The following is a 19,725-nucleotide window of genomic DNA, read 5'->3' as shown; positions in this document are numbered from 1 at the left end:
GGAGGGAGAGGAGGGAGGAGGAGAGGAGGAGAGGAGGAGAGGAGGAGAGGAGGAGGGGAGGAGAGGAGGAGAGGAGGAGAGGAGGGATGGAGAGGAGGAGAGGAGGAGAGGAGGAGAGGAGGAGAGGAGGGGAAGTGGGATGGAGAGGAGGAGAGGAGGAGAGGAGGAGAGGAGGACAGGAGGAGAGGAGGAGAGGATGGATGGGAGAGAGAGAGGAGGAGAGGAGGAGAGGAGGGATGGAGGAGGAGGGGAGGAGGGAGGAGAGGAGGAGAGGAGGAGAGGAGGAGAGGAGGGATGGAGAGGAGGAGAGGAGGGATGGAGAGGAGGAGAGGAGGAGAGGAGGAGAGGAGGAGAGGAGGGAAGGAGAGGAAGGGAGGAGAAGGAGGAGGGGAGGAGAGGAGGAGGGAGGGAGGAGGAGGGGAGGAGAGGAGGGATGGAGAGGAGGGGGAGGAGGAGAGGAGGGAGGAGGGGAGGAGAGGAGGAGAGGAGGGATGGAGAGGAGAGAGGAGGAGAGGAGGAGAGGAGGAATGGAGAGGAGGAGAGGAGGAGAGAGGAGAGAGGGAGGAGAAGGAGAGGAGGAGAGGAGAGGAGGAGAGGAGGAGAGAAGGAGGAGAAGGAGAGGAGGAGAGGAGAGGAGGAGAGGAGGGATGGAGAGGAGGAGAGGAGGAGAGGAGGAGGGGAGGAGAGGAGGAGAGGAGGAGAGGAGGAGAGGAGGGATGGAGAGGAAGGGAGGAGAGGAGGAGAGGGAGAGGAGGAGAGAAGGAGGAGAAGGAGAGGAGGAGAGGAGAGGAGAGGAGAGGAGGAGAGGAGGAGAGGAGGAGAGGAGGAGAGGAGGAGAGGAGGAGAGAAGGAGGAGAAGGAGAGGAGGAGAGGAGAAGAAGGAGGGATGGAGCGGGAGAATCAATGAGGAAGGGGAAGAAGGGAGGAAGGAAAAACCAGAGATAGAGGGAAGAAGTGCAGGAGGACGGAGAAAAGGAAGAACAAGATGTTTTTTAAGTCAATGAAACGACAGAAAAATGAAAAACAACAGTAGTTAAATGTGCTGCGGCATTCTGGGTAATGTAGTGAAGGACTCACAAGGTGCGGAGCTTGGGCATGTGGTTGAAACTGGAGACTGGGATGGTGCTGATGTTGTTGTTGTTCAACGTGCTGGTTCAGAGGAGATAAGAGAGAGGAGGAGAGAAGGAGAGGAGGAAGAGGAGGAGATGAAAGAGAGAGGGAGAGGAGGAGAGGAGGAGAGGAGGAGAGGAGGAGAGGAGGAGAGGAGGAAGAAGATATCAGAGCTGGATGTGAAAGAATCAGAATCAGGTGCACAGAGATTTTTCCTGATACTCACAGAACCTCCAGAGATCGCAGAGCTCGGAACGCTCCCTCCTCGATGCAGCTGATGTGGTTTTTATCCAACTGGCTGGCGACAAAAACACCACAAACACAACTTTACACAACTTTACACAACTCCTGCCACACAGGTTTAGATAGGTGTCTACACAAAAAGGACATTTTTGATTTTAAATAGTCTTTGTGACGAGCTTTTGTCCTTTATCCGCTATTTTGTATCCGATATGTGTTTGTGTGCGAGTGTGCGTGTGTGTGTGTGTGTGTGTGTCTGTGTGTGTGTGTGTGTGTGTGTGTGTGTGTGTGTGTGTGTGTGTGTGTGTGCCGTCACACACAGGTTCTTCAGGTCCGTGGCTCCTCGGAACGCTCTCCTCGGGACGGCCTGGATGCCATTTTCACTCAGGTCCCTTAAGACAGAAATGAAACAGTGGAGAAAAACAATTCAACATTTACTTTTAATACAAATTCAGTTGTTGCAAAATGTTTTGGTTGCAAACGTAAAGAAGCTGAAACCCCAAAAGACGATTTATGTGATGTTAGGCCTTAAAATCCACAAGGTGATGAGTTCACAGCTCATTCGCATGTTGCATCTTTCTTATTTTGAAGCTTTTTAACTTCCTGCTTCACCCTTCACCCGTCAGCAGTTTAACTCGAGGCTGATCCGCTCCGCTTCATTCACGGGTTGTTTAATGTGAATCATAACACAATGGAGTTTCCCCTCGTAACACAACACGTAACACAACATGTAACACAACATTACGACTTCACTACAGACAGAAAGAGGAGAGAGATTCATCCTCCTGCCGCTGAGAAGACGAATGAACAACAGAACCCGACTGATAAGAGCAGAACCACAGAGAGGATAAACCGTGTGTGTGTGTGCGTGTGTGTGTGTGTGTGTGTGTGTGTGTTAGAGATGAACCACAGAGGAGGATGTAGATCATCTCTGCCCTGGAGGACCTCAGACACACTCCATTAACGTCAGGGTCAAACCACAGAGCATGACAGCAGAGGAAACACCCAATTACTGAGAGCTGCTCTCACTGCTGATATAACAAACGCACACTTTCACACACTGCGCCTCAGTGATCTGCCACACAACCCTCTCTGGTGATCGTTCTCTCTCGTGTCTCTTCATTCAAATCTTCATTCGTGGTCTAGAACTAAGACGTCGGCTCAGACCAGAGTTCCAAAGAACTCCTCCAGCAGCTCCAGGTCATTCGCAGGTTAAAGAAACTATGAAAAGCAAAAGTTTCTCGACATCTTTAATCCACCCAACAATTTTATTTTATATGCATTCAGCCTGGCAGAGCCATGACCACAGCTACAGTCGTGTTTGTATTGTGAGGCTGAAGTCTTCAGTTCTCTGTCTGTCTGTCGGGGGGGTGGGGGGTGAACCAGAGGTTGTGATCCTCGGCCAAACCCGAGGATCAACAGAGAGGTCAGAGGTCAGTGGTGAAGAGCAGCCGGTCCGAGTGGAACCGAACCCACGAGCGGGACAGAACCAGAGGAAACAAGAGGAAGACAAACAGAACCTCGGCACAGGAGGTGAAGAGGGAGATCCAGAGCGACAGAGCGGGGGGAGGAGGAGGAGGAGAGGGGGATGGAGAGATGGAGGGAAGGAAGGAGGGTGGGCTGGTACAGAACATGCAGACAGATCCAGAGAGAAGCCAGAAGAGCGGAAAGCATCTCCACGGAATTCGACGGTGCAAAGAGACGGCTGGAGCGGGGGGGTGGAGGAGGTGAAGTCCAGTTTTTCTGCTTCATTTCAGAGAGCGCTGAAGGCCAGTGAACCGAACCAGCTCTTTACTGGAGTCTGTCTGCTCCTCTCTCTGTGTGTGCTGTGAGCTTCGTATCGAGCAGAAGAAAGAACCGAACGTTTCTCTACAACACAGAGAAATGTTCAGAACCTGGTCGTCACAAGAACAGAGATTCTGCAGGTTTCAGATTAATTTAATATCTTAGTAAAGATGACACAAACTAAATCTGGAGCACATGGAACCAGACAGAAGCTGAGACCATGTGGATCTAAAGAGGATCACCCGTTGGAAAGTATCTTCAGAAGTTCAGGAACTCGGTGCAGGAATGAGCTCCACCGAGTTCCACTGAGTGTTTTTTTTGCTGACGCTGCTGTTTGTTCTCTGAAGAAAAAAGCTGAACTTATAATATGAATAAATTACATAAGTGTCCTCAAACTTAAACATAACTTTATCTGCACAACAGTGTGGAGCATAAAGTCAAGATAAATCAATAAGAGGGTTAAATGGAGGAAGTAAAACACTCTCGTGGCTCAGATTCAGTTTCAATCTGAGTTTTCATAAACATTGATGAGAACAGTGATGAATTAATAATGATGGACGCACACACACAGTCACACACACACACACAGACACACACACAGACAGACACACACACACACAGGCCAATATTAAAGATGCTTTCCCATCAGGTTCCCAGGACATCTGTTGCCAGGACACCAGGAGGCTGGAGAGTATGTTTACTGGAGGGAAACAGAACGGTCACAGCTGGACCTGTGTGTGTGTGTGTGTGTGTGTGTGTCTGTGTGTGTGTGTGTGCGTGTGTGTGTGTCTGTGTGTGTGTGTGTCTGTGTGTGTGTGTCTGTGTGTGTGTGTGTGTGGACAGTTGTCTCGTAATATTTGCTCTCTGTCCTGTTATCTCCTCTATTCATTTTCTGATCCGCTCTGTCATCCGTTGTGTGGGTGTCCATCCTCCCTCCGCCCCCCCCTCCTCCTCTTCACCCTCTCATTGTTCCTCCGTCTCTCCTGTCGTTCTAATATCCCTCCCTCCCTCTTCCCCTCCCTCACTCCCTCCATCCCTCAATCCCTCCCTGATGATGAGGGTGAGAAAGGTAAACTTTCCCACTCGTTCCCCTGACTCGTCTTTCTCCTCGTCACCTCCGTGTCCGTCCATCTCGCCCCCCCCCCCCCTTGGGGTCAAACCCAGGTTAGCATGGAGCCTTTTCCTTTCCTCTCGCTCTATCCCTCCCTCCATCCTTTTTATTCCTTTATCCTCATTCATATCTTTTCCATCCTCCCAATATATCTTCCCCATGTGTGAATCCTTCCTTTGCCCTCCTCCCTCTATGTCCCCCTTGTTCCTTCCTATCATTACAACCATCCTTTCCTTTCCTCCCTCCTTTCCTTTCACCTCTCGCTATCTTCATCTATCTTTCCTCCCTGTTTTCTCCACCTCCCTCCCTGTGAACTTGCCTCTTTCCCTCTCTCCATCCACAGGGGAGCGCAGGCAGCGCTTAATTGAAAAACCCAGAAGGCAAAGGGAAGGAAAGGTGACGAGGTAGAGGAGGAGGAAGAGGAGGAGGAGGAGGAGGAGGAGGAGGAGGAGGAGGAGGAGGAGGAGGAGGAGGAGGAGGAGAACGACAAAAAAAAAACAAGGGAGAGTGAAAAGAAGCAGATGAAGCAGAGATGTGAGAGTTGAATGTTTTTGTCCGTAGCCACATTAATATTTGTCCTATAATCTGAGATTAGTGATTGGCTGTTTGAACAGTGTGTGTGTGTGTGTCTGTGCTAGCGTGTGTGTGTGTGTGTGTGTGTGTGTGTGTGTGTGTGTGTGTGTGTGTGTGTGTGTGTGTGTGTGTGTGTGTGTTCCTTCCCATCATGCTTTTCCACAGCCCTCAGCATGTCAGCTTTACTTTGGACGAACATGACAGGGGGAACATCAGAGTCTGTGGTCTGACCTCCCACACACACACACACACACACACAGACACACACACACACACACACACAGACACACACACACACACACACACACACACACAGACACACACAGCAGCTGAGAGGGTTTTCCTCACACCCAGCAGGCAGCGCTCCACAGTCCCAGCTTCAACAAAAACACATTTCTGGGAGAATCCTGCTCCTGCGTCGGCTGCAGTGACACATGTGAGTCCTGCTGTTCGAGTAAATACAAGAACTGCATGCGTGTGCAAATGAACCGAACACACACACACACACACACACACACACACACACACACACACATACAGACACACAGAGACCGGGCTGCAGGGATGAGACAGTCACCGCTTCACGTTTTAGAATTAAAGCTGTGTTTTCACATTTGTTTCTTTTCTCCACATGTGACCTGAAGCTTTCAAGTAATGTTAGAAAAGGAGCTGGAGATTCATCTGCAGCACAGCAACTCCTCTTTGCCTCCAGACTGAAAACCTGTGTGGTATATTCTGGTCAGCCGAGATGTCGATGGCGTTTGTAGAAGTTGATGATGAAGGAAAGGAACGCGGACCCAGTACTTACAAGTATAATAATGTTTATGACACAAAGGTAGTACAGGTCAGGACGAGCTCTAGAACTCGGAGAAATCACCCAGGCCAAATAGTGAAGTCTGACTTCCAGGGGTCGGACACACATTTATATAGAGAGATTGGTTCCGCCCGTGACTTCAGGTAAATGCTGTCCCACATGAGGATTCTGACATGTCTTTGTGTCTGAACATGAAGACACATTGGTCAAGAACATTCCTTCTGCACCCATCCATTAGCTGGTCAGAGGTCATTCCCAAAGTCAAGGATCATTTCAAAAAGGTAGAGAACTTCTAAAGTAAACACCTGGAGGACTCTCTGAGAATGTCTGAGAGTCCAGGAGGCAGGTATCATAAACGTGAGCCTGTCATTATGTTTTGAACACACACCAAAACGATCTAATCTAACGAATATACGATACCTGCAAAGTTCACGTTTATCTGAATCGACTTAAACATTCAAAAGTGCCTGTTTCTCTCCATGAGCTCACATGTCGACTCTCTCTCTCTCTCTCTCTCTCTCTCTCTCTCTCTCTCTCTCTCTCTCTCTCTCTCTCTCTCTCTCTCTCTCTCTCGGACTCGTTTCCATTCTGCAGAAACACCGATAAATAATCCCGTCACACACACAAACACAGCACGGTTACATTGCTCGATGCAAATCTGTGCAATTAGCACATGCACACACACACACAGACACACACACAGACAGACAATTAGACAGAACAAATGCTAACAGACGCAATTATCACACACAGTCACAGACACACTTGTGCTGGTCTCCCTCAGACGTTTAGTCAGGTGAACGTGGAGCTCACCTCCCAACAGCTGCTGTCAGATTCACACCGTTAATTAGCCGCGCTCAGACGCCAATCAGCAGCGCTAATGAGCCCGGCGCCGCCACTCTGACTAATGAGAGACGCTCTGCCAGTGTCTGAGGGGAAACATTAACACACACGCCAAAAACACACACACACACACAGACACACACTGTCAGTTTCCTGGTTCTGTTTCGTGGCGTCTTCCCAGTTCCCTCACACTCACACTCACTGGTTTAGTGTCTGCCCCAGTGACAGCATCACGTGTTCAGGCTGTTTGTCCCATTTCCCTCACACGACATCTTGAGTATGGAGGACCATACATGACTTAAGTATAAATAAATAAATAAATGTTGAAAAATATTTAAGACATTTATTTAGACATTTCTGTTGTTATTAACGTATTTATTTATTTATTTCTGTATTAATTTCTGTATTTCCTTTTTTATTTATTTATTTATACATTTATTTCTGTATTCATTTCTGTATTTCTGTATTTCCTTTTTTATTTATTTAAACCGGGAACAGGAGCTGAGTGTCGCCTGGCTCAACACACAGTTCACCTCCAGGTCAAGGTGAGAGAGAGTGTGAGTGTGTGTGTGTGTCTCTGTGTGGGTGTGTGTGTGTGTGTGACATCTAGCTTCACTCCCATAATTCCTGGGTTCCCCTAGGCTAAAGGGAGGTTCTGGAAGGTGGTGGTGGGGGGGGCAACCTGGTACAGGAACACACACACACAGGCAGCCTCTGGGTATCATCAAAACACACAAAGGACCGTCACTGGGTGTGGAGCGAACCAACAAAAGACTGCGGAGAGAGAGAAATGAGATTCTGCAAAAACAAGAGAAGGAAGGAGAGGAAACGACGAGATAGAGGAGGAGGAGAGGAAAGAGAGTGAGAGGTGGAGATAAAGACGAGCTGACACGGCGAGGAGGAGGGATGAGGATCCGTGAGGAATCCAACACCAACACACTCCGTCCGTCTGGGGAACTGATGAAAGTAACACAACCGCAAATTAAACTTTGTGAACACAAATTAACTGTCGACAAAAATGAAGCAAAGAAGAAAACGAGTATGAAAACAGGCTGGAGGAGGAAAGGAGGAGTATTTAGGACAAAGAGGACAAAACAAAGCACACCAACATATTTGTGTGTCCACAGAATATGTTGTGGGGGAAAAACAGATTACACTAGAGACATATGTGTGTGTTTGTGTGTGTGTGTGTGTCTGTGCTTCATAGAGTCCATCAACGCAGCAGGAGAAAAAGAAATCGCTCCTGCTGGAGGAAGTGCTAATGGCTCTGCACTGCGAGTGTGTCGTGTGTGTGTGTGTGTGTGTGTGTGTGTGTGTCTGTGTGTGTGTGTGTGTGTGTCTGTGTGTGTGCTGATTGATGGAACATGCCAAGTCCATCTCTGTTTTCCCTGATGGGAGCCAGAGTGTGAAATTGCCAAAAAGACAAACAGCAAATAATCAGGACACAAACACTTTCACACACACTTTGTTTCACCATTTATCGCTCTCGACAATTTCTCTTTATCTGCCTGTCTTGCTCTCCCTTTGTGTCTCTCTCTCTTACACACACACACACACACTCACACACACTCACACACTCCACCTGTTCATCTCCTGTAATTACTGTTATTTTTCATGGCTGGTATCCACTTTACTCCCGGTGCTCAGGGGGAAAGTGAGAGCGTCTCTTTGTAGCTTTCTGTGTCAACCATTTAAACCATTTTACACACTCACAAACAGACAAAGACGCACACACAGACACACACAAAAAAAACCACACACATACACAAACACAACACTGTCATAAATGGATCAATCAGTAGAGAAAACTTAATTGAAGAGCGCTGGTATGTTTGCTTTTCTTTCTTTCTCTGCAGCAGTGTTTGTGTGTGTGTGCGTGTGTGTGTGTGTGTGTGTGCGTGTGTGTGTGTGCGCTTGTGTGGGTGTGCGTGCGTCTCCAGGCAGTTAGCAGATACTCTCCTCTTTCCTCTCCACAACACAGATCTGATAACAAAGACTTCACGGCAGCGTGTGACACATTTAGCCGCAGAGAAACCAACTGTGTCCGAGCTCTCACTAATTAAACAAGGACAAAATAAAAGCTCTTTGTGTGCATGTGTTTGTGTGTGCATGTGTGTGTGTGTGTGTGCACGTGTGTTGGGTTGTCAAATTAAAGCCTGGCTGCTCCTGCGGGAGCCTGTGAGTGATCTGCTGTGCTTCTGCCGTCCGATGGGAGACTTGCACTGAGTTTTTCTAGGTGAGAGAAATGGGTCAATTTTTGATTAGAAAATCCAGCGAAGCCTGAAGCTGCAGGAAATAACTGTTCCTCCAGTGTCTCTGTGCTGGTTTACTATTATTATAAAAGCCAAACAAACTGGGAATATGGCATCAAATACACTGGGCTCAGTTTGTGTTGCCTATAATAAAATACAATCCTGGTTCCAAGCCAGTTAGCCGGTGGTTCTTTGTGTCCACGAGAGTAAATCTTCAGGAGCAGGATGAACTCTCTTTGCCGTGACTAACAGATCGTGTTCATGCACAAGAGAGCGAGAGTGTGAATGAGCTGCAGGATGAGGGAGTAGAGTAAGAGCTGCTCTATAGATCTGAAGGTGTGAAGGGTCGGTACTCACAGTCGAGACAGAGCTTCATTCTTCTGGAACAGCAGCTCTGGAAACTGACTGAGATGATTCTTGTTGAGACGTCTAGATGGAGAAAAACATGACGGATTAGGGAACTCACAGACGAGAAATCATGAAAACATCACCATGGTTCCATAGTGTGTGTGTGTGTGTGTGTGTGTGTGTGTGTGTGTGTGTGTGTGTGTGTCCTCTCACAGTCTTTCCAGCTCCCTCAGCTCGTCGAACGCTCCCCTCTCAACGTTACTGATCTGGTTCTCCATCAGATGTCTGCAGCACAAAAACACATCGATCATAACTAATCAGTCAGCAGATCGTAGACGTGTGGAGCTGCGTGTTTTCATAATGTGGATTCTGACAAATAACAAGTGCAGGGAACAATTTAAATTATTGTAATTATAGTTTCATTTGAGCTTTTTAGCTTAGAAACAGGGAAATATGTTTAGAGTTTATCCTGATCGGCTGAGATACGTTTGGTAAATAAAACTAAATGTATTTGTTTGGTGGAGACGTTATAATAGAGTTTAATCACGGGAGAGAGACGCCCACGACTGACTTCCAGAGAAGAGACGAGCAGATTTAAACTCTAAAAGACGTCTTTGCAAGATGGCACCGTTCATATTTGGGAAACTAATGCTTCATCTCTGGATAGTGGGAGGAGCAATCTTTATTTGCTGTTAATGGCCGCGCTCGATTCCCGTTGATCATTTCTTGAACCAACCCAAACATTCATCTTTACATTTGACAAACACACTGCACGGGTTTCTCCATCATAACCCCCCCCCCCCCGGGCCTCCGGAGATGTCATTAGTTCCTGGCGTGTCGTCCTTTTAACACCTCATGTCCATCACTGTCCGTGGGCGAGCACAGGAAGCCGCTGCTCCTCCAGCCTCTCCCGGAGGGCACGGTGTTCCCAGGTCAAAAGGTCACAGACAAACCCCTCCCTGTTGTAAATCTGACTGACACCTCCGGCTGGTTCGTGTGTCAGAGCCGGGGCTGAGGCGGCGCTCGATGCCCTCTGGCCTCCGATGGCTCCGATGGCTCCGTGCCGATGATTCCCAACATTCCTACCGGACCCAAAACTAACTGAACTCTCTGCTGGACAAACACAAGCTGCTGCCGCGTCAACACTGAGCGCGACAGCAGTGAGTGAAGGTCGGGGGGGAATGGACTCACAGGACTCGGAGGTGTTTGAGGCCAGAGAAGTCCGTCTTGGTGATGACTGTCAGGTTGTTTCCATTCAGATCCCTGGAGAAACAAGAGAGAAGACAGGAAGATCAACAGCAGATCAGAGAACAGGAAGCAGGGACAGAAGTTAACATCAAATGAATAAACTGTATCAATCGTGACTAGGGTTGCAAAGGGGCAGAAAGTGTCCGGTAAATTTCCGGACACTTTCCGGAAACTTTCCACGGGAATATTAAGCTCGGGAATTTTGGGAATTTTGAAAAAAAAAAAAACTATGCAAATTAAACGCTGAGCAATAAAAACATCATTCAAAACTCTATTTTAAAGATGTATGGAACGTTGAGTTTCAAGCCTCCACTGTGCATTCTTCCATCACATGCACAGATAACTCCCAGCATCCTTCACTCTACAGCAGGGCTATTGAGGCCTGCTGTAGAGTGCAGGACTAGTCAGGTAAGTTTCCATGATATTACTGGGAAAATATATTAGCATGCTGATTGAGGATTGTTCATCTGTTCATGTAGACTATTTCCATTCATTTATCCATCAATTGTAAAATATGTTTACAGACGATTCCAATTGTTTGGCTAACTATTTATATCTCTGGCATTGCATTAGTGTTTTTTTACAAACTTTTTTCTCATCTTATTCTACAGAACAATGCCACGTGCACTCTCTCATGTGTGGAGACATTTCACCCCATCCAATGTAGAAGGAAAGGCTGTGTACATTTGCAAATACTGTGCAAAGACCTATGTTAAGAATGACAACGATGCAGAAGCATATAGTCAAGTGCCCAAAGTTTCCTCAGGGCTCAAATCAGCCTATGACACAACAAAATGTTTATATTTATGTCTGTATATGACAAGGTAAATACAGTTAGTATAAATTACAAACAACATTTCCAGTTTATTCCCGTTAATTCCCCTATATTCCCGTACATTCCTGTTAATTCCCGTTAATTCCCATGGAAAGTTTCCAACTTTGAATATTCCCGGAATTTTGCAACCCTAATCGTGACATATATACATAAGTGCACGTACAAAGAATACAGACACACAACAGAGTTATCGTTGTGTAAAAGTATTGATTGTTGCTTCCACACATTCAGTAAAACACCGACCTACAGAGGTGACACAGCAGCAGCACAACAACCACAAACATGTTTGTGAGTTTCTGAAGGTTTTTATGACTTAAATAACTTAAATAACTTAAATTTAAGATCGATATCAAGTACGACAGATATGAAGAAATATCAGAATTACAAACACGTCCTCGTAACAATATAAAACAACCCTGGAAACACCAATCAATCAATGTACTGACAGAGGCTCCAGGAATCCTGAGTCTTCACCACGGACATGATGAGTCACTCATAACGTCTCAATCCATTTTATTTATATCATCAAATAACTGATTGAAACCAAACTGATCAGAAACACTTGAACAAACATCTGTGTGATAAGAATGACCTGAGAGGACAGAAACTCTTTAATCGAACATCAATCAATAAATCAATCAAATTTTATTTGTATAGCCTGTATTCACAAATCACAGTTTGTCTCACAGGTCTTTAACATGGTGAGACATCCTCTGTCCTTCACCCTCAACAAGAGTCAGGACAAACCACTAAAAACCCTTTGAACAGGTGAAGATACGGAGAAACCTCAGAGAGACACATGTGAGGATCCGTCTCCCAGGACGGACACAAGTGCAATAGATGAAGGTATGACCTATACTGCAGCCGACCCCCAGGGGGCGATGGAGAGCCCGTCATGTGTCCGTGCTTCCTACAGGAGGAGAAGGTCAGAGGACGACAGGAGTTCCTGGATCCTCCCGTCGCTCTGAGCTCAGCTTTCCTTCCTAATCTCTGCAGGTGCGAACTCTCACTTCAGGTCCAGCGTGTGTCATGTGATCTTCTACCTATCCAACCCAAGGGGGGGGGGGTTTAACCCTATGACCTCATTGTCCGCCTTGATTGACAGCGGCGAAGAAAGAGAGGGGGATGATGTCACTCTTCCCACGAGGCTTTGTGGAAGGAGAGGTAAGCTGAGCCCTGTGCACGTACCTGTGTGTGTGTGTGTGTGTGTGTGTGTGTGTGTTTGTGTGTGTGTGTGTGTGTGTGTGTGTGTGTGTTTGTGTGTGCGTGTGTGTGTGTGAGTGAGAGAGAGAGTGTCATGTTCCTGGACTACTGTAAAGGGTGGAGCAGAGTGTGACCTTGTCCTGTCCCATGTGAAGGAAAGTTGGAGAGCGAGAGAGATAGAGAGAGAGAGAGAGAGAGAGAGAGGGAGAGAGAGAGAGAGAGAGAGAGAGAGATCCCTTTCATGACTACGTCCAGTTTTGAAACATCTATTTTATTTCCTCTTCTATTAACTGACGGATCATTCTGTCACAACGATAGAAACGTCTCCTCCATCGAGTGTGTAACCGACCACTGAATGAAAACACAATACACAAACGATACACAACATTTACAGGGCAAACAGGTTCAGTGTCTGCTGAGGACTTGGTCTGTGGTAAAGTGAAGACCTGCTGCTGCACAAGGATCTGTTCACCTGTTTGTTCACCGTTCAGAAAAAGCTCCAATCAGTTCACAGAACCAACACAACTCTTCCTTGGGCCACGACAACACACATGACAAGTGTGAGGCGGATTGACAATTGTTGACATGTGAGCCACAGTGAGACGGAGATTTCTGCAATCAGCAAAGATTGGATATCGGAAGCTGAAATAACCTTAGAGACGGGAGAAGCTACAGCAGAGGAAGGATTGCAATCTACGAAAGAGAGTGAACGTAAGCAAGGACACTAGAATCAGCCCAGTTCCTCTGTTGGAGAACATGTTTCGACTGTGTTAGGGTTATTACGGTAACAACAAACGTTAAACTATCCCAACTTCTGCCTCCTGTCGATCCAGGATTTCCAGTGGATCCACATGATCAAGTCCAGCGTAGTTATTACACCTCTGAGTGTTGAATGTGGTCGAACTGATGAAGATGAAATCCAGACAGCGTGAAGGAAACCGGGTGAAGGTCACGTGGATCTGTGCAGTGGGACACGAGCTGCTGGGACTCAGGACCCGACTGAGACCTGGGTGCAGGGAGCGATCACAGGTGGAAACCATCTCATCCCACTGGGAGACGTTCAGAGGTGTTCCAGTCCAGTGATGGAGAGGGAAGCAAAGGGAGGGGGAGGGGCTGGGAGCGAGGGAGGGAAGGGGGGCGGGCAGGTCCACAATCACTCTCTGGATGTGTGAGAAATTACCCCGACTGTTAAACCTCGATGGAATAACAAGCACAGGGAGGACTGGGAGGACAAGGAGGACCAGGAGGACCAGGAGGACGAGGAGGACAAGGAAGACCAGGAGGACGAGGAGGACTGGGAGGATGAGGAGGACGAGGAGGATGAGGAGGACCAGGAGGATGAGGAGGACGAGAAGGACCAGGAGGACCAGGAGGACCAGGAGGACCAGGAGGATGAGGAGAACTGGGAGGACCAGGAGGACGCGGAGGACTGGGAGGACGAGGAGGATGAGGAGGACAAGGAGGACAAGGAGGACCTGGAGGACGAGGAGGACGCGGAGGACTGGGAGGACGAGGAGGATGAGGAGGACCAGGAGGACAAGGAGGACCTTGAGGACGAGGAGGACTGGGAGGATGAGGAGGACTGGGAGGACGAGGAGGACCAGGAGGACCAGGAGGACCAGGAGGACCTGGAGGACCAGGAGGACCAGGAGGACCAGGAGGACCGGGAGGACGAGGGGGACCAGGAGGACTTGGAGGACCAGGAGGACCTGGAGGACCGGGAGGACTGGGAGGACCAGGAGGACGCGGAGGACTGGGAGGATGAGGAGGAACGGGAGGACGAGGAGGACAAGGAGGCCCTGGAGGACGAGGAGGACTGGGAGGACCAGGAGGATGAGGAGAACTGGGAGATCCAGGAGGACAAGGAGGACTGGGAGGACGAGGAGGATGAGGAGGACGAGGAGGACAAGGAGGACCTGGAGGACGAGGAGGACTGGGAGGATGAGGAGGACTGGGAGGACGAGGAGGACCAGGAGGACCAGGAGGACCAGGAGGACCTGGAGGACCAGGATGAACCAGGAGGACCTGGAGGACCAGGAGGACGAACAGGCGGAGGGGGACCAGGATGAACCAGGAGGACTTGGAGGACTAGGAGGAAAAGGGGGACGAGGAGGATGAGGAGGACCAGGAGGACCAGGAGGACCGGGAGGACCAGGAGGATGGGGAGGACGAAGAGGACGAAGAGGACGAAGAGGACGAAGAGGACCAGGAGGACCAGGAGGACCAGGAGGACCAGGATGATGGGGAGGACGAAGAGGTCAAGGAGGACGAAGAGGACCAGGAGGACGAAGAGGACCAGGAGGAAAAAGAGGACTGGGAGGACTGGGAGGACCAGGAGGACGTACAGCGAGCGCTACGTCTCCACACTTTCCAGGAGCATGAGGGACGATGCAGGACAGACACACTGTCTTTGTTGTGTGAGGAGCAGGACGGAGACGGACACAAGCAGCGGCCTGAGGAGGCGTGGCTAATTGAGTTTTGTGCAGCATGGCGAGGTCAGAGGTCGGCTGAGCGACAGACTCCCCTCGAGTGGCGACTCTGCCAAACAATAGCTCATTAAAGCAGAACGCGTCTCACACACAGACACAGACACACACACACACACACACACACACACACACACACACACACACACACACACACACACACACACACACACACACACACACACACACACACACACACACACACACACACACACACACACACACACACACACACACACACACACACACAGCCTCAGTGGGCAGTGAGGCAGTTGATCCGCTCAGCTCTGCTCTCCACTGTCAGACCTGACAAGGAGGGAGAGGAGGAGGAGGAGGAGGAGGAGGAGGAGGAGGAGGAGGAGGAGGAGGAGGAGGAGGAGGAGGAGGAGCAGGAGGAGGAGGAGGAGGAGCAGGAGCAGGAGCAGGAGGAGGAGGAGGTGTATTCAGTAAGATGAAGAGCTACCTCATGTGGATACAGAGAGAGAATGAAGCAAACAGTGAGTGGAGGCGGAGCTTAGAGTTTAGCTGCGAGTCAAACCTCAACTGAAACGTTTCCATGGAATAAGACAAACCAGGAATTACTAAAAAACAACATTAAAGGGGACATATTATGAAAATTCCACTTGTGTAGTGCTTCTACACGTTAATTTGGGTATCTGGCGTGTCTACTGTCCCAAAAAATCTGGAAAAAAACAAGTCCCGCGATTTTTTGTGGTTCCTCTCTGTCAGAAACGATACTCTAGAGTGCGTCCAATGGGATTACGACCACTATTCACGTCATAGAAACACCATACCCATGTAGGGAGTCTCGCTACATGGCCTTGGACCATGGACCACCATCGCCATCATCACCACCGGAGATAATGCTAGCTCGCGAGCTAACGCTAGCTAGCTCCAGTAGCCATATTTCTACAGAGGTAATGGATAGCTAAAAATCTGGGCGCTTGTATCTCGTGAAGGGGGGGGGGGGCACTCAAAACAGGTCAATCTGAGGAGGGCTGTTTTAAATGATCCTTGTGGTATTTCGACCAAAATATGTTTCAGACATTTCATTAAGACCCCAAGGAACCATATCAACTGCGGAAAAATGGGCATAATATGTCTCCTTTAAACACTTTCATTCACTCAGACGTCATGAAAATGCGAATTAGCTCGTCTCCTCTTCCTCCTGCTGCCAAGAAGATGAAGCCAAAATATACCAGAACACAAATGCTGCCATCTTGCACATTTCGAGCCAGAGTCCCGTCGATATAATTGAGCCGTTTTCAGACGTGACCTGTGGGTGAAGCCCAGAGAATTGGGTCTGGGGTTTACCCAGAGTTTGTGTTTTACACTCATATATAATAGAAAAATCATCTTTCTTTCACTTTTTTCTCTGAGAAACGTTTGTATAAACCCACTGTGCACACGCAGGACACATCCGAGCGTCTGGTAAATCGATGGCTGATTGTAATCTGCTAATAAACCGAGCATGTGTGCAGCCGGAAAAAAAGACCAGTGAGGTTTCACCGTACAAACGTGAAGCATTAACGAAAACGCTGCTCGCCACGAAAACCACAGCGGCGTCCGTCAGGGAGAAACAACACAAACACAACACAAGGAAACGTGTGTTTGTTTGGTTGAGGTTCATTTTGCTTCTGGACCAAGAACTTTAACTGACAGAGTTTGGAGAATTTAAGGCTAAACTCTAAATGATTGTTTGTTTTTTATTATTTCTGATGAAAAATTGTTGGTAACCAATGGTAACCAGACGTTGTTGTTGTTGTATAATTCATAAAGCCCGCCTCCTCCATGTAAGCAGATGGGACATGGACCAAAACGTCAGAGTAGACGTCAAATAAATGTTTCTCAAAGACGGTTTCTCTTATTTCAGGTGGATCTCATCACACTGATGTTTCTGCCAGATGTGGTTTTAGAGTTTTATATTTGATGATATAGAAACGTGTGAAACATCATCCGCGGCTCCATCCATCGATCGCAGCTGCACAGACTCTCGCTCCAATTACATCTTCGGCATTCGTCATATCTGAGTGCGTCATCCATCTTTATTTACAGTCCATGACTTTGAAGCTGGACAGAGAAACAGCAGCTGTAACGACTCAGGTCTCAAAAGATGGTTTCCAGAAATCAAGTAACATTAGAAATAGCATTACCGTATCGATAACTGGTACAAAAGCTTAAAAACTTAATCAAAAAATAATTAAATCTAAAACAAAACCTTGCAAAAGATGAGATATTCTTTGTCCTGGTGTGACCCCTGAGGTGACAGACGAGCGACAGCATCATTTGCAGCGGGGGGATTTACAAGCACCACAGGAAACACGTTATTTTGGGGGTTAAAACGGTTTTGGAACCCTTGGCTTAAAGGTACAGATACGATAAAGAAGGAGAAATAAAAAAGAAAATACATTTAATAAGATTCATCAGAAACACGACTGTTTATAAGATTCCAAGACATTATCTCGTGAAGCTGTGTATTTAAACTCTTTTCCTGAACGAGACTGAACCAACGAAAAGGCTCCGCTGAAATGAACAAGATGCTCCTTATTTCCAAACTCATTTTCACAGAGAGAAATCAAAGTCCAAACAAAGTGAAGGACAGAGATAGAGAAGATCTATGGAAACCTGCTCCACTTCCCCACTTCACATTTTAAAGATTAAAAACCAGCTCAAAACAGTTCACTGGCGTCGGTTTGGATTCTCTGTCCGGTTCCAGGAGAACAGAACCTCCAGTACAAGATGCTACGTGAGGTTCCTCGGGTGGTTCCTCGTGTATAAAGAACCAGGAAGTGTTTACTGATGAATCACCATCTGCCCAAAGCCGTTCCTGTGAAAACCAAAGTCCACACCAAGACTTTCTCTGAGGTTTCACTGTCGTCTCCCTTATTTTCATCTCCTCTTCCTCTCTATAACACCTCTCCTCCCCATCTCCTCCTCTTCATCTGACAGCCTGATAACAACCCTCCTCTTCCTCCTCCTCACTGTCCCAATCTCACACACATTCAGGACTAATGGCACTTCAGTAGCTTTCCCACTGAGGAGCTGCAGGGGAAAGGGTTCCGTGATTAGAGGAAGGTGAAAGAAGCTGAGGTGGCACTGGTGATGAAACAGAGAAAGAAGGTGTGTGTGTGTACGTGTGTGTGTGTGTGTGTGTGTGTGTGTGTGTGTGTGTGTGTGTGTGTGTGTGTGTGTGTGTGTGTGTGTGTGTGTGTGTGTGTGTGGGTGTGTGTGTGTGTGAGAATTCAAACGTGGAAAGAGAACGGGAACATATAGATCCATTCAGGCTGAACACCAGCTCAGAATCACACACATGACGTCCCAGTGAAATGAAGCAGTAAACTTCAGTTAAGTTTCCAGTAACTCGATGCAATGTCCTCATAAGTGTGTGTGTGTAGCGTGTGTGTGTGTGGGTGTGTGTTTGTAGCGTGTGTGTGTGGGTGTGTGTAGCGTCATTGTGTGCACGTGGCAGCTCAGTTTCCCGCTCTCTACTCACAGCGTCAGTCGCTAACGCTAATCCTCTGCACACTCGAATAGCCGTCTGACTGGCTGCAATACAGTATGGCACACACAAACACACACACAAACACACACACACCAGACACACACACACACACTTGAACGTACACACGTGCACAGATTGATTCATATTTTTATTTCATGCCCAATTTGTATAATGATGCATGGAGATAATAAACGAGCGTGTGTGTGTTTTCAGTGTGCAACTGTTCATGTTTGAGTTGTTCTCTGCTCAGATTCCACACGATGCACTCGCCCTCATTCACACACACACACACACACACACACATACACACACACACACACACACACACACACACGGGCACACACGCACACACACTCTCTCTCTCTCTATTGCACAGAGATAAAACTCCAGAGTCCAACTCCGACCTCCGTCTCTCTCCCGTACAAACACAGTTTTGAATCATATTTCTTTTGAGTGTAATATTTGTGGACTGATTATTTAAAGTCACATTCTCACATTAATCACTTTTAAACTTTAGGAGTTTTGACTTCTTAATCAAACCCAGTAAAATCATGGTGTTGACCTTTAACCTCTAAATTAAAACGCACACAACCTGCATTAAACTACAACTACTGAACATCTACTCATTACTACTACGACTCAAGTACCAGAACACAAAACTCTGTGGAAACTTTGAACGTTTGTTTTTTGAAAATATAACTTTTACAGAACATTATGACGTCAAAGTGAAGTTAACCTTTGACCTTTCGTAGTTAACAAGTCATTGATTTATCCTATTATCCATTTAGACCTTTGTTATCATTCATAAGTGTGAAAAGCTTTTTGCAAATCAACACAATTAGTGTCGTTTCTCTGCTGGTTTCTATCGTGAGTATCTTCTGAACTTCTGAGGACAATATAGTCCAGGCAAAGTAGCCCATTTTGGAGCCAAAAATAGAAGTAATTGTAAAAGAATTTTTTTCAGCATAGATTATTTCTATGAGGTGTCCAGAACAACATACTAAAAGTCCTAAGAAATCCTAGTTGAGGAAATATGTTTAATTCTCATCAATGTGTGCATATAAGGCCCGGCAACAATACACCCCAAAAAGACTATTTTTTTCCTTTACTCCAATCAAAATGAAACTTTACACAATGAAAGTAGCCATGAAACGTAACATTTTTTGTATTACAAGTTTCTTTGAAAATGAATTCATGTATGTATTTTGTCATACATATGAATGGTGTTTCTGCCTATGCAAATTAGGACATATTCAATAAGTGTGGAGCTCATGTGCTTGTCAAATTCATTTCAAAAGAAACTTGTCATACAAAAAATGTTACGTTTCATGGTTACTTTCATTGTGTAAAGTTTTTTTTTGATTGGAGTAAAGGA

General features: G+C 47.2%; 1 protein-coding gene across 1 annotated transcript in view; it reads right to left on the bottom strand.

The window, feature by feature from the left end:
• The window catches only part of LOC132997773 (slit homolog 1 protein-like), a 58,000-nt gene that overhangs the window by 33,996 nt on the left and 4,279 nt on the right, over positions 1 to 19,725 (bottom strand). Inside the window, exons 2-7 of the mRNA XM_061067472.1 lie at positions 10,268 to 10,339; positions 9,290 to 9,361; positions 9,086 to 9,157; positions 1,671 to 1,742; positions 1,337 to 1,408; positions 1,078 to 1,149 (exon numbers count right to left, since the gene is read on the bottom strand). Of these exons, the coding sequence (XP_060923455.1) occupies positions 1,078 to 1,149; positions 1,337 to 1,408; positions 1,671 to 1,742; positions 9,086 to 9,157; positions 9,290 to 9,361; positions 10,268 to 10,339 (432 nt within the window). The remainder of the gene's footprint in view (positions 1 to 1,077; positions 1,150 to 1,336; positions 1,409 to 1,670; positions 1,743 to 9,085; positions 9,158 to 9,289; positions 9,362 to 10,267; positions 10,340 to 19,725) is intronic.

This window comes from Limanda limanda, chromosome 2 (assembly GCF_963576545.1).
Source record: "Limanda limanda chromosome 2, fLimLim1.1, whole genome shotgun sequence".
NCBI classification, from domain to species: Eukaryota; Metazoa; Chordata; class Actinopteri; order Pleuronectiformes; family Pleuronectidae; genus Limanda; species Limanda limanda.
This window is presented reverse-complemented; position numbering and strand designations above follow the sequence as displayed.